The sequence below is a fragment of the Anomaloglossus baeobatrachus genome, chromosome 2 (genome assembly GCF_048569485.1).
Source record: "Anomaloglossus baeobatrachus isolate aAnoBae1 chromosome 2, aAnoBae1.hap1, whole genome shotgun sequence".
Taxonomy (NCBI): Eukaryota; Metazoa; Chordata; class Amphibia; order Anura; family Aromobatidae; genus Anomaloglossus; species Anomaloglossus baeobatrachus.
The window spans coordinates 756,784,502-756,800,485 of NC_134354.1; the positions used below are offsets into that span (position 1 = coordinate 756,784,502).

The 15,984-nt window shown below is 43.7% G+C and overlaps 1 protein-coding gene and 1 long non-coding RNA gene across 2 annotated transcripts in view; one reads left to right on the top strand and one right to left on the bottom strand.

Annotated features, from left to right (window-relative positions):
- MAML2 (mastermind like transcriptional coactivator 2) overlaps positions 1-15,984 on the top strand; it is a 234,254-nt gene that overhangs the window by 214,558 nt on the left and 3,712 nt on the right. Inside the window, exons 4-5 of the mRNA XM_075337483.1 lie at positions 1,691-1,852; positions 10,805-10,916. Of these exons, the coding sequence (XP_075193598.1) occupies positions 1,691-1,852; positions 10,805-10,916 (274 nt within the window). The remainder of the gene's footprint in view (positions 1-1,690; positions 1,853-10,804; positions 10,917-15,984) is intronic.
- Positions 1-15,984, bottom strand: part of LOC142292259 (uncharacterized) — a 137,092-nt gene that overhangs the window by 110,940 nt on the left and 10,168 nt on the right. The gene's annotated exons all lie outside the window — the stretch shown is intronic.

A 15,984-nucleotide genomic window follows, 5' to 3' on the forward strand; every position in this document is an offset into this window, starting at 1 on the left:
GAAATGAGCCTTTGCTTTGAGGTCTCCAGATTTTTATGGCCAACCAGTCTACAGCAAAGTGGCTGGGCTCCTTAGCTATCAAATTAATATGCAAAAAAAAAGAGAAAGTTGCCACAAACATTTATTCAGTGGAAAGTTTATAAATGATACATCATTTGAAATATGACTGCTAAGAAGCCTATCATGTGCGTAGCTGTTTCAGCCACTCCTATAAAGGGGAAGGGGGATGCAGCTGCAGGATCTCGCTCTGTCTCTGCAAGAGCATAGCTAACAGTAAGCCATTCTACAGAGCTAGGTACAGTGCGCCAAAGCATTGCCATTGTGGCCACCTAAAGTGTTTTCCCAAAAGTAAGACAGGGTCTTATATTATTTTTTTGCTCTGAAGGATGCGCTAGGGCTTATTTTCAGGGGAGGCCTTATATTTTCCCATGAACAACAATCCACATTTATTCTTGAAAAAAAAAATCAACATTTGTTCAAATCTAATCCGGTCATCAGATTCTGCAACATCAACATTTTGTATTAATCCGATTACTGGTTCAGGTACACATTTTCTTATCTGATTCACTATTGTCATGATGCAGAACCCCTGCTTTAGTGGTGGGTACAGACCATATTTACAAAGGTTTAAACTATCTACTTAAATTTATTATTCTCTATGTAATACTAAGTTTAAGCCCACAAGAAAGCAGACACCCCCAAAAAGAATCGCATTTACCAAACCCCAAACAATTCGAGTTGGCATGTGAATGGGCTCTCACATACAAATCTTTGTCGCTGTCAGGTCCCCCTGCGTTCTACAGCGGTTGGCTCCCCCTGGTGACTGGAAGCAGTATCACTCACACGAAGGTGATACTAGTACCTAATCTGTTTGCCAGAGCTGCAGTGCAATGCAGCTGGAATAGCGAGGGACCTGAGAGCAACGCAGATCTCTGTGTGAGAGCCCATCCACCATCAGCACTTGTCAACTGTAATTGTCAAGGATCTGGGGAGTGCGCTTTGTGGGTTTTTTTTTGTTGTTTGCTTTTTTGAGGGGGGTTGTCTGCTCTCTTTTGGGGCTGTCTGCATTCTTTGATGAAGAGTCCTTGCTGTATTCTTTAACTTTTTTAGCTGCTTGGACACTTTGCTATGGAATTGCAACTAGGGCTTATTTTTGGAGTGGTGCTTATATTTTAAGCAAACTCAAAAAAGCCCCAAAAATCCTACTACTTATTTTCAGGTTAGGTCTCATTTTTGAGGAAACAGGGTACTATCCAGGATTGGGGGAACTATGCGTCTTCATCATCAGTTTAATATGGCATGACCATGTGTATTAGGTCAGCAGGCCACGAGCAAATATCCATCGTATAGGTGATAAATGTTAGATCAGTAGTAGTCTGACCGGCTCACCTTGCGTTTGGCTGTTTCGGCCACGGAGCGGCACCGCTATTCTTTGCCAGCTCTTCCTTGCCGCAGTTGTGTAGCTGGGGGGACCAGGATTCTCTACTCTAGCAATTCCATCGGCCAGTTCCTCACCAATCAACCTTTTATCCCCCTTCAGTGGATATGTGATATATTCCGGAATGCCACCACGAATGGTACCTCTCTCTGTAGTTCTTCAACAACTTTTGGATATTTGGCTGTTGCAATCCTATTACAATCCTCGTGTCTTCTCGTTATTGATCTTGTGCTTTCTACTTTTTTTTTTCAGGACCAGCAGTGTAACGCTACAAGTCTTGGCGGCAGCACAAGCTCCCCTTCTTGTTCAAGTCCAAATGGCTACAACACCCAGCAAGCGTTATTAACCCAGCAAATGATGGAGAAGACCAGCATCATGCAGAGACAGATGCAACAGCAGATGATACCCGGAACGGTAGGAAACAGTCCTTTACCTTACAATAAAATAGCCTGAAAATTAACGGGATCACATCATAGTATCATAGTATCATAGTTTTTAAGGTTGAAGGGAGACTCTAAGTCCATCTAGTTCAACCCGTAACCTAACATGTTGATCCAGAGGAAGGCAAAAAACCCCAATGTGGCAAACAAGTTCCAATGGGGAAAAAAATTTCCTTCCTGACTCCACATCCGGCAATCAGACTAGTTCCCTGGATCAATACCCTGTCATAAAATCTAATATACATAACTGGTTATATTAAATTTTTCAAGAAAGGCATCCAGGCTCTGCTTAAATGTTAGCAGTGAATCACTCATTACAACATCATGCGGCAGAGAGTTCCATAGTCTCACTGCTCGTACAGTAAAGAATCCTCGTCTGTGATTATGATTAAACCTTCTTTCCTCAAGACGTAGCGGATGCCCCCGTGTTCCAGTCGCAGGCCTAGGTGTAAATAGATCTTTGGAAAGGTCTCTGTACTGTCCCCTCATATATTTATACATTGTGATTAGATCTCCCCTAAGCCTTCGTTTTTCCAGACTAAATAACCCCAAGTTTAATAACCTGTCTTCGTATTGCAGCCCCCCCATTCCTCTAATAATCTTGGTCGCTCTTCTTTGCACCCTCTCCAGTTCAGCTATGTCCTTCTTATATATCGGTGACCAGAATTGTACACAGTATTCTAAGTGCGGTCGCACTAGTGACTTGTACAGAGGTAGAACTATATTTTTTTCATGAACACTTATACCTCTTTTAATACATCCCATTATTTTATTAGCCCTGGCAGCAGCTGCCTGACACTGTCCACTAAAGTGAAGTTTACCATCCACCCATACACCCAAGTCTTTTTCTGTGTCTGTTTTACCCAGTGTTCTACAATTAAGTACATAATCATAAATGTTATTTCCTCTACCCAAGTGCATGACCTTACATTTATCTACATTAAACTTCAATTGCCACTTCTCAGCCCAATCCTCCAATTTACATAAATCTCCCTGTAATATAAAATTATCCTCCTCTGTATTGATTACCCTGCAGAGTTTAGTATCATCTGCAAATATTGAAATTCTACTCCGCATGCCCCCAACAAGGTCATTTATAAATATGTTGAAAAGAAGCGGGCCCAATACTGACCCCTGTGGTACCCCACTATGAACTGAGACCCAGTCCGAGTACGTACCATTAATAACCACCCTTTGTTTCCTATCACTGAGCCAGTTTTTAACCCAGTTACACATATTTTCCCCTATCCCCATTATTCTCATTTTATGTACCAACCTTTTGTGTGGCACCGTATCAAAAGCTTTTGAAAAGTCCATATACACAACATCCACTGCATTTCCCTGGTCCAGGCTTGAACTTACCTCTTCATAGAAGCTGATCAAATTAGTTTGACAGGATCGATCCCTCATAAACCCATGTTGATACTCTGTCATAAGGTTATTTTTCTTGAGATACTCCAGTATAGCATCTCTCAAGAAACCCTCAAGGATTTTACCAACCGTAGAGGTTAAACTTACCGGCCTATAATTTCCCGGCTCAGTTTTTGTCCCCTTTTTGAATATTGGCACCACATTTGCTATGCGCCAGTCCTGCGGTACCGACCCTGTTATTAAGGAATCTGAGAAGATTAAAAATAATGGTCTATCTATCACAGAACTCAATTCCTGTAGTACTCTGGGGTGTATGCCATCCGGGCCCGGAGATTTGTCAACCTTAGTGATTTCGAGGCGGCGGCGTACTTCCTGCTGGGTTAAGCAGGTAATATTCAAGGGTGAATTTATGGCATCACTGGTCATGTCATCTGCCATGGCATTTTCTTGTATAAAAACCGTAGAAAAAAAGTCATTCAGCAGGTTGGATTTACCCTCATCCCCTTCCACCATTTCACCAAGACTATTTTTAAGGGGGCCAACACTATCGCTTTTCAGTTTTTTACTGTTTATGTAGTTAAAGAATATTTTAGGATTATTTTTACTTTTTCTCGCAATGAGTCTCTCTGTCTCAAACTTAGCTAACTTAATTTGCTTTTTACATATTTTATTTAATTTTCTATAATTATATAATGCCTCATCACTACCTGCCCTCTTTAATTCTTTTAAGGCTTTCTGTTTTTCTTTTATTGCTTCCCTTACAGCTCTATTTAGCCATAGGGGTTTCCTCCTATTTCTAGCATGTTTGTTCCCATAGGGTATATTTTCTGCACAAGCCCTATTCAGGATGCTCATAAAAGTCTCCCATTTGCTTTGTGTACTTTTATTACTTAGTACATCATCCCAGTTTATTGCACTAAGATCATCTCTCAACCGTTTAAAATTTGCTTTCCTGAAGTTTAGTGTCCTTGTAGCCCCTCTACTAGACATCTTACTAAAGAATACATGAAAACTTATTATTTTGTGATCACTATTCCCCAAGTAACCCCCAACTTGTATATTTGATATGCGGTCTGGCCTATTGGTTAGTACAAGGTCTAGTAGTGCTCCCCCTCTTGTGGGGTCCTGTACCATTTGTGAAAGGTAATTATCTTTCATTGTTATCAAAAATCTATTTCCTTTGCTGGAACTGCAAGTTTCTGTTCCCCAATTTATATCAGGATAGTTAAAGTCCCCCATAATAATTACCTCTCCGAGACTCGCTGCTTTATCAATTTGCTTTATGAGGAGATTCTCTACCTCTTCCATAATATTCGGCGTCTTATAACACACCCCTATCAGTATTTTATTATTCATTCTCCCCCCCCTTATCTCCACCCATAGGGACTCTACATTCTCAGTACCCTCACATATGTTGTCACGCAGGATGGGTTTTAAGGATGATTTTACATATAGACACACACCTCCCCCTCGCTTATTTGTACGGTCATTCCTGAATAGGCTATAACCCTGTAAATTAACAGCCCAGTCATAGCTCTCATCCAGCCATGTCTCTGATATCCCCACTATATCATAATTTTCTTCCAACAATATTAATTCTAATTCCTCCACCTTATTTGTGAGGCTTCGGGCATTAGTGTACATGCACGTTACGTATGACTCTGTACCTATATTCCTGCTTACTGTATTGACTGTCCTAACCCTTCCCCCCGTACCACCCCCAATTTCGTTACTTGTGCCCTGGTCACTATCTGCACTACATTCCCCTTCTTTAAAGTGAATACCCTCGCCCCCTATTCCTAGTTTAAACACTCCTCCAACCTTCTAGCCATTTTCTGCCCCAGCAGAGCTGCACCCTCCCCATTAAGATGCAGCCCATCCCTAGCATAGAATCTGTAGCCAACTGAAAAGTCGGCCCAATTCTCCAGGAACCCAAAACCCTCTTTCCTACACCAATTCTTGAGCCACCTGTTAACCTCCCTGATCTCTCTTTGCCTCTCTGGTGTGGCTCGTGGCACAGGTAGTATTTCCGAAAATACCACCTTTGAGGTCCATGCTTTAAGCTTACAACCTAATTCCCTGAAATCATCTTTAAGGACCTTCCACCTACCTCTAACTTTGTCATTTGTGCCAATGTGTACAATGACCGCTGGGTCCTCCCCAGCCCCTCCCAGTAATCTGTCAACCCGATCAGCGATGTGCCGAACTCGAGCGCCAGGAAGACAGCACACTGTTCGGCGATCCCTGTCTTTGTGACAGATTGCCCTATCTGTCCCCCTAATAATTGAGTCCCCCACTACCAGTACCTGTCTTGCCTGCCCTGCACTCCTATTCCCCCCCTTACTGGAGCAGACACTCCTCTGGCGTTCAGAGGTCATGCCTTGCTGCAGCAATGCTACCCCTGTAATGACATCCCCCTCATCTGCCAAGTTTGCAAACCTATTGGGGTGTGTCAGTTCAGGACTAGCCTTCCTAGCACTTTTCCCTTTACCCCCCTTTCTAACTGTCACCCAGCTACCTACCTCACCATCCTGCCGCTCCCTACTACGATCCTCCCCCACATCTGACCCAGCAAGCTGCTGCTCAGTGAGCAGCACACTCCTTTCCATATTGCTAATGCATCTCAGAGTTGCCAGCTGCTCATTTAGATCCAGTATCTGGGCTTCCAAACGTGCAACTTGCGCACATCTCGAACAACAGTATGCACCCTCGAACGGCTTTTCAAGGACTGCATACATGAGACAAGATGTACACTGGATCGCATTAGCAATAGTGGAGCACATTTTCTAATGGGGATAGCACTAAACAAATGTTAAGTAATTAAACAACTAAATACAAACAATTCTACTCACACTTACTTTTGCTCACACTTTGCTCACTCACGCTCACAATGAAGACAGGCTAAAATTCGCGCGCCGCTAGGCGCGCGGCTTTCAGAAGTCTTCCTTCCGGCTGTAACGGCCAAAACCCGGTTCTCCTTGAGCTCGCGGTGACTCTTCACTTATCCCAGAAGGCACTGGGAATATGCAAATTATCCTCGCAAGACTCCTTCCCTGGCTTTCAGAAGTCTTCCTTCCGGCTGTAACGGCCAAAACCCGGTTCTCCTTGAGCTCGCGGTGACTCTTCACTTATCCCAGAAGGCACTGGGAATATGCAAATTATCCTCGCAAGACTCCTTCCCTGGCTTTCAGAAGTCTTCCTTCCGGCTGTAACGGCCAAAACCCGGTTCTCCTTGAGCTCGCGGTGACTCTTCACTTATCCCAGAAGGCACTGGGAATATGCAAATTATCCTCGCAAGACTCCTTCCCTGGCTTTCAGAAGTCTTCCTTCCGGCTGTAACGGCCAAAACCCGGTTCTCCTTGAGCTCGCGGTGACTCTTCACTTATCCCAGAAGGCACTGGGAATATGCAAATTATCCTCGCAAGACTCCTTCCCTGGCTTTCAGAAGTCTTCCTTCCGGCTGTAACGGCCAAAACCCGGTTCTCCTTGAGCTCGCGGTGACTCTTCACTTATCCCAGAAGGCACTGGGAATATGCAAATTATCCTCGCAAGACTCCTTCCCTGGCTTAGTAAGGCTACCCCTTTATTATATGACATAATAGAGGGACAAGTCAACTCAGTATCCGCAGAATGACTATTGCTCTAGTAGACCTGATCCATCCATGCGTCACATGGTTACTGTCATGGGGTAAGTGGAGACAGGACAGGGGTCCCTGGGTTGTCCCTAAGACTTGTGACCCTGCGCTGTCCCTTATCTCGAAGGTAGGTTTGATGGTAGACAGGTCCGAGCCTCCAGTGTGGCCCTAACTCCTGTCCAAGCCCTGATCTTACTCCCCCTCTCCCATACCCTCTGGGCGGGCCGGAAAACACAAAGCCAAAACCCCAGAAACGACATGGAAAAAGGAGAAAGGAAACTTGTATATACAGCACTCAAAACACACAGGAGATGTGTACTGGGGCAATTTGATAGCAGAGGAAGTAACACACCACAGGGGAACTCTCACACCACTCAAAAGTGCTGCACGAATCACCATATACAGGAACAATACCTAGACAGGGATCGCTGAAGTGATCATCGGCACCTCCTAAAAGGAGGCAGTGCCTTAAATAGAGAAGTGACAGTTGCATTTGGCAGTCATCAACCTGAGCACTTAGGTCCTACTCAGCAGTCTGTAAGAATTAACTTCTGCAGAGCTGAAGACCAGTGAACCTGCACCAGCCGATGCCCGGCTCAGGCTGCAGAAGTCTCAGGTTGCTTGTCAAACTCAGTAGTGTGAACAGAGTCTGATGACACCGTTCCACCAGGTGTGTGCAAAGCATCACATGACAGTTACCCACTTATATGGATGGTTGGAAATCCAACTTTTCCGTTGTAGAGGTTACTGCAGAGAAAATACCATTTGATTGTCTGGTTGACCTGCAGCAATTAGCCGATCACCGAGACGACTTGTTCATTAAAAGGGGTTGACTTCATGATGGCTAAAACATATGGGAATATACCCCTAACCCTGCTTCTTATCATAACTTTTGGAACTTTTTGTATTTTAGTGAAAGACATCTTTAAATAATATGGATAATTGGTAAATGTTTTCCTTTTACTTAACTGCATGTTTTTTGGGTTAAAAATCATTTTTGTACTTCGGTTTCATGAAAAAGTTTGGCATTTACAAGCTTTTTATTTCCTGCAATTTCCTGGCTTCAGAATGACTTAACTGAGGCTTTGTGTTCAGACTAGCGTTTTTTTTACCCTTTTTTTTGTCTTTTTCTACTAATCTCACCTAAGTTATGACCATATCAAAGTTCAGCTCCACTTTGATGTGGTCAGTGGTCATAAATGAGCACAGAGGAGATCAGATTCAGAAAAACAGATTAGAGTTACAAACTCTCAGCGTCATTCTGCAGACCGCAATGTGCAGGGAAACAAGCATCTTATAAAAGCAAACAGACATAAACATTTTTAATGAAAAATGATTTTTAGCTGAGATTACATATCATTAAAAGGGGCTAATTACAGATGAGCAAATCGATATGATTTAAATCGAATTCGCTCCAAATTTGAAAAACAAATCAGATTTGCCAATATTTTGAGATTCGATTCGTTAGAACCAGGCACGATGGTGATAATTTTGTTTGATCATTTTTGGGGCTGGAGTGGGTTAAAAAATGAAAAATCATTGTATGACCTCAGCCCTCATTTATCCTAGCATTGCAGCACCACACCAAGCCATCCTCTGGCTCACTCCTAACACCGGTTTCCGTCTCATTTACCAACTTCACTTTTTGGCATCTCATGATGTGCTTCACCTCGCAATGTCATGATATTGCTTGAGGTCTAGTCAGCACCAGAGATGCCAAAGATTGAAGATGAAAGAGAACACTATAGCCGGAGGGAGTGAGTGAGCAAGAGGAGGACTAGGGGGTGGGGGCTGTGGTGACAGGACAGGTAAGGGGTGAGCAAAATGTTTTGTTTGTTTTTTTAACCCCTCATTTTATTTTACTCTGGGGTCTGGAGGCAAATTTGATTTGCAGCAAACAAATTTCAATGTGAATTGAATTTCATAGTCAAATTCCAGTGAGTTTGGCAAATTTGAATTTTGTCATACGTGCTAATTACAGATGAGCAAACCGGAACTGTAAAGATTCGTACCGAACACAGGCTTTTAAAGGGAATCAGTCACGTGATTCTGTAGTACAAAACCAATGTTAATTTTAAATAGGGCTTAAGGAAACCTTTCAGGATGAGTAAGTGTTATTGCTCTACCTTATCCTGTTATCTTGTTGTAAGGTCTGTAGAATTCAATGTGACATAATAACTAGTCAAGCATATGTAATTACAAGTTGCATATTCTCTGTGCCCCCTCCCATCTCTTAGTGCTGGCATCAGTGATAGTACTGTAAATCTGAATTGAATTTGCACTGCTGCCCCCCCAACAATACTCTCTCCACCTCTCAGAAGTGATATTGAATGTACTGGGAGGTAGGCGGGGAAGCATGAATATGAAAATTGTATTTACATCCACTTGACTATGTTGCACAAGACACTGAATTCTACAGAGCTTACAGCAAGATAACAGGATAAGGTAGAGCTATAAAAGTTACCGATCCTAAAAGGTCTCCTTCAGCCTTATTCAAAGATAACATTAGAGTCATGATTTTGATTTGCGGTGCTCTGGTCACCTGCAGAACCGATGCTCTGTTGTTGTATTGGGCTCCTGGGGATGGGTTGTTTCCCAGCCTCGGGTCCTGCGTTGGTGCTGGGAGACGTTTGTTCACAGACACCTCATTCCAAGTGATTGCTCTGCTTCTTTAGGGAGCAACCTCATCCGGAACGCCGCAAATTGTAGTTATTGTTCCATTGTAAGTGCTTCTGGCTCCTGTAAGCGTAGTGTTCAGATCTTGTCTCTCGACCCTGGACTTTAGTTACCCTTCTCTGCCCATCTCCCCTGACTCTGACGTTACCTTCTGGCTCCAGACCTCTGGCTTGTACCCCGACCTTGTCTCCGCTTTCTCCCTGTGTTCCCTACATGACCTCCTGACTTCTGACCTCCAGCTTGTACTCCAACCACTTCTCCGCTAGTTCCCTGTATCCTGTCGTGTCCTCCCGCTTTCCGACTCTGGCTTGTTTGACTACTCCTTTATTCACTACTGACTAGTTGTATCTAGTGACACCTAGTGATTGAGCATCAGAATTAGCATTGTACTACAAAATCAATTGACAGAGTCTCTTTAAAAAAATCAGTGTCCTAGTTCAGAGTTTGGGTGCTCTTCATATGCTAACCAATCAATCAAGCATCTGTGTTCTCGGCTACTGTGAGTGCTCGGCCTAGTCCGAGCCATTTGCAGTCTCTGAATGGCTCTCAGTGGGGGTACCAACAACGTTTACGGACACAATGTATGTGGAAAAAAATGCCCTACCTTCCCCGGAAGTGCTCTTTTCATGGCTGGCTGTATGTGGGCGGAGAGCCAAAACTGCTCAGTCATTGACTTCCATTGGAGTTCAGGTCAAATCCGGGTCCCAAACTGAACTTTATCTAAAGTTCGGCTGAACCCCCCAAACCGAACTTCAATGGGTCCACTCATCCCTAGTGCTTACACTTAATTTTATATCAATATAGATTTTACTTGGATGATCCATCACTTACTGATGGGTCAGAGTCTGAGTCCCTGAACCTCTACAAATCCTTAAAGTTAAAGGTCACCTTCAGTTTTTCCTCGAGCAGTGGCGGTCCCAGCCATCAGATTTTTAGGCGACTGCTCCGATCCGATTCATTCAGGAGCAGTAAAAGTTCCTATAGTTAGCCCCACCTTTTTATGTCTGTCTATTTGCTTCTGATGTGGCAGAATGGTGATGGATGTTCACTGGAAACTTCATACCGAATTCGCGATCATTTACAATACAAGAAAACAAATCTGTGCAGAATTCCTGACAAGTAGTTCGGAAAGTTCTCGTCCATCCCAGCTTTTAATTTCTTCCATATTAGACTTGTTTCTAACAAACGCTGTAGGATTTCCTTAGTTGATATTTATAGAATTTTTTATTTCTTTGTTCTTAAAGGAGAAGTGTAACAACCAGGAACAATTAAACAGACATTTGACAAGACCACCACCGGACTATAAAGATCAGCGGAGGACCACGGTCGGCATTCAGCAGGCAAATCAGTTTGGCAGTAAGTATGAGACTTTTTTTACATTTAGGCTAATGGGACCCAAGTGACTATAGGTAATGTAATGGTGATAGAAAAGTTTTGGGTTCTGTAGACATCATGTCAGCTAATTGTTTAAGACAGGGACTAACAATTATAGCTGTGTGCCACGTCTACCTCTAAAGTTGGCCAAACATGCTTCTTTGGATCGGCCAACCATCTTCCATGGATGGGGTTCTTCTCTTAATCTCCCATTCCTTTTATTTTACTTTTTATTTTACCTCTGGTAGGGGATCTCTCCTCTCCGCGGAGCGGTCATATATAAGGAGATTAAGAGGCAACTGTCAGAAGAGCAGCTGTTTGGCTGACAACTGTCTAAAGTGTATCTTTCTTCTTCTTAATGGCCTTCAGCTCGATCTTGAGCCATGGCGTGATGGATGAACGCTCTGTAGAAAGAGCGATCTTGTGTAAGCCTAGATAGGTCCATCAGGGTCTTCTATGCCTAGATAGGTCCATCAGGGTCTTCTACGCCTAGATAGGTCCATCAGGGTCTTCTACAACTAGATAGGTCCATCAGGGTCTTCTACAACTAGATAGGTCCATCAGGGTCTTCTACGACTAGATAGGTCCACCAGGGTCTTCTACACCTAGATAGGTCCACCAGGGTCTTCTCCACCATTATCCTGATAGTATCAAGTTATCGGGTTGCTGAACTTCCTTTTCACCTTGTTCCTTCTATTCTTCTGACCATGATGTCCTTCTCCTTGCTCTATTCGAATGATGTGTCATAGCATGGTGATCCTTGCTTCAAGTGATATATCTGGCTTGATTTGTTCCAAAATTGATGTGTGAAGTCCTTAAATCCCAAGCATCATCTATGGGACACCACTCTAGGTTGTGTCCTTCCCTTTTTAAATGGCAAGCAAGTTTTTCTCTACTACTGGTGATCTATTGAAGTGTTAGGCTGCCCCAAGAAGGAACTATTTTAATCTTTATTATGGGACCCCCTAATATCTAACATATGTATATCCCAACTTTAAAAAGCCTTGATGAGTTGGCCACTTTGGTCCAGTATACAGAAGACAAAAAGACCTGAAAAAAAAAACAACTATAGAAAGTACTGGATAAAATGTGAGACACTCTTTTATCAACATGCAAACTCAGGGAGTAGACTGATCTCGGTGTATGGGGCACAGCACTAACAACTTTCCCTTATAGCCACGACCTATTTACAGTCTCGACATGCACAAGAAACCTTCTGGAAATTCTACTTTTCAGGAGGCTTCAGTGATGCCTGGAAGATTATTGGTCAACCCATCTGGGAGGTTGCCCCCTTTTTTTTTTTTTTTTTTTTTTTTTTAGCAGGGGGGATATTTTGAAAAAAAATCTGTAGGAAAGGAACCGCCAGAAAGATAGTGGTACAGATGGGTTTCAAGCATAAGTAGGAGAAAAATGTTTTTGTCTACTTTTTGTCTTATATGCCTCTAGATCAGTGATGGTGAACTTTTTAGAGACCGAGTTCCCAAACTGCAACCCAAAACCCAATTATTTATTGCGAAGTGCCAACAGGGCAATTTAACCTGAATTACCATCATTGCTCCATCCCGGTATAGATGTGCCCATCATAGCCCCATCCCGGTATAGATGTGCCCATCATAGCCCCATCCTGGCATAGATGTCCCCATCATAGCCCCATCCTGGCATAGATGTCCCCATCATAGCCCCATCCTGGTATAGATGTCCCCATCATAGCCCCATCCTGGTATAGATGTCCCCATCATAGCCCTATCCTGGTATAGATGTTCCCATCATAGTCCCATCCTGGTATAGATGTCCCCATTGTGGCCCCATCTTGATATTCATGTCCACATCATAGCCTATCCTGATATACATGTCCTCATCATAGTCCCATCCTGGTATAGATGTCCCATCATAGCCCCATCATGGTATAGATGTGCCCATCATAGCCCCATCCTGGTATAGATGTGCTCATCATAGCCCCATTCTGGTATAGATGTCCCCATCATAGCCCCATCCTGGCACAGATGCCCCCTTCATAGCACCATCCTGGTATAGATGTCCCCATCATAGCCCCATCCTGGTATAGATTCTATAATTTTATGTGCTGGCGAAAAGTAGAGGACAGGTAGAAGGGAACATGGATACTGGGTCTGACTACAGTGGTTTTGCTTGTAGTCTGTTGCTATGGAGACACATTTATCTACATGGAAGCTGTAAATACAAAATAATAAGAAACACAACTATTTTTTTACATTAAGATTCTAAGTTAATCCATTTCAGAGCAATAAAAAACAAGTTGCTTTAATCATATCAAAGAAGCAAAACATCACCCCCTTCTTTATAATGTATTTTTTTAATGTATGCATGCTGAAAATGCAAATAGAAATATGTGTGTACATTTCAGGCTACAGTGGTTGCATAGCTCGGCACTTCTCAATGCCAAATTCATGTCCTATCCCTGGTGAGTTTCCAACCCAGACGTTCCAGCCTAATTCCGTGTGGGGAAAGGGACAATGACGGTAAACTGTCACCTCCTTAGACATTTCTGTTTATTTCCCACTTTAGATGCGCTTTTCATTGTGAAGAAGCAGAACAATAATGTGGCTCCTTATAGCGTCGTACATAGACATACGACCGGCACAAACAAGTGAAAAGTTTCAATTTTTTTTTTTCGGATCTCACAGTGACATTTTTATTGGCTAGCTGCACATAACAGTAATTTATTACCGTCTCGGACAGCCTTACTGAACTTGTTAAATCAGCTCTTGTCCCTGCTGCCAAAACAGAAGAGAGGAATCCTTGTAGAAACACGTTAGTAAATAAAAAGCTGAATATTCTGAATAAAATTAGCAATTCATCCAAGTCGTCCGACAGTCGGTCTTTCATTTGGATGGCGGCAAGAAATACGGTGGGCAATAATATACATCAGGGTCTATGGGATTTAGAGGAAAGTTAATTTGCAAGACAAAAAAACAAGCAATGCTCGCTGGCAAACTGAGGTTAAGGGCTCATGCACATGGCGAAGGGCTGTGTACAGAAGCTGTGCGGCTGTGCTTGGAGCTGTACATCCTCTGGGCACCGCCACATTTCTAGGACACAATACCTCCGTACATACAAAGTCCAATGGTGCATGCCAACATTTTTTTTTTGTCTGACTTTCACAGAAACCATCAGAAAATTCCTCTGAAGGCTCTGTGCTATCTGGAACCATGAAGCTAATAGCTGATCTTTTAAAGGGGTTGTCCACTACTAGGACAACCCCTTTCTTAAAATGATAAATCCTATACTCACCTCCCGTACTGGCACCGTTCCTCAGGTGCCGCGGTTCTTGTTTTTGAGGCTCACATGACATTATGATGTCAAGCGAGCCCCGCATCCAATCAGTGCCGGATTCCTTCTCGCTTTTGGACCAAACAAGCATCAACAGGAAGTGAGAGAAAGCACTCACTTCCTGTTGATTGCTTGTTTGTTTAGAATGTTGGAGACAGAAACTGGCACTGATTGGATGTGGGGCTAGCGTGATGTTAAATGACAAAGCCTATACTCACCTCCCGTACTGGCACCGTTCCTCAGGTGCCGCGGTTCTCGTTTTTGAGGCTTACGTGACATTATGATGTCAAGCGAGCCCCGCATCCAATCAGTGCCGGATTCCTTCTCCCCGCTTTCGGACCAAACAAGCAATCAACAGGAAGTGAGAGGAAGTACTCACTTCCTGTTGATTGCTCGTTTGGTCCGAAGGTGGGGAGACAGAAGCTGGCACTGATTGGATGTGGGGTTCAAGTGATGTTACATGATAAAGCCTATACTCACCTCCCGTACTGGCGCCATTCATCAGGTGCCGAGGTTCTTGTTCCTGAGGCTCAAGTGACATTGTGACGTCACGCGAGCCCCACATCCAATAAGCGACTGTTTCCTTTTCTCCGCCTTCGGACCAAACAAGCAATCAACAGGAAGTGAGAGGAAGCACTCACTTCCGGTTGATTGCTCATTTGGTCCGAAGGTGGGGAGACATAAGACGGAGCTGATTGAATGCAGGGCTTGCTTGATGTCACTGTCACGGTTGTGTCTCTGCCATTAGAGATTATTGACAAGTTCTGGGTTTGAGTCTCACTTTACTTTGTGAGACTCTGCTATTTAAATGTATTCTCTGTGCTTTGGGGAGGAGAGAGCTAATGTCAGTATTCCCTGCCAGCAAGCAGTCTCATTACGATTTCAGGTGTTTCCGGTTTGGATCACTCCCAGTCCCTTTATTTACCCTCTGCTACCACCAGAGGGGGTCAGTTATTATTCATTTGGATGCTTGGCCTGGAGGTGAAAGGAGCTGTAAAGTTTTTTGAAGTTGCTGTGGTGGCTGCAGTCATGGGTCTGACTGCAGCAGCTTGTTGTTGTTTTCCCCCTGTCTGTCTACCTTCCCTGGTATGTTGTTTCAGTGCAGCGGTGGGACTAGTGATGCTTACCTACTCACTTGTTAGCTAGGACTATTGTGGGGTAACTCAGGGCTTCAGGTTCCTGCTTGGCCACAGGTGAGGAACCTGTGTAGGGACTGGCTAGGAGTGCAGGATACAGTGACAGATAAGTGAAGGTGTCCATCTTCTCTCTCACTCGCACAAGGGTCCACCGTTGTTAAAGTGTCCCTGATGTACCCCTTGTTTCTTGTGGTGTTACCCCTGTTAAGTTGTGTGTGTGGCCTCACGCCAAACTTTTCCATGTCTGCATCGTGACAGTCACAATCTCCCTGTGGAAGGCGCCGGTACAGGAGGTGAGTTTAGGCTTTATTATTTTACCTGGGGGAAATGTAGACTCAGAAGGGGCTGTCCTAGAAGTGGACAACCCTTTAAGTCCTGTAATTTGCTCGGTGCAACCTTCATGGGTGGGACTTCTTGTACATCCCACATATAGTTGATCGGTATTGAGATCTGAGGAGTTTCTGGAGACAAGTCAACACCTCGATCTTTTTGTCATGTTCCTCAAACAAATTTACGTTATGGCCGGTTTCATTATCCTGCTGAAAGAGGCCACTATTATTGGTGTGACTCTCATGTATCTATTGTAGACACTTGTGTGGGTGACC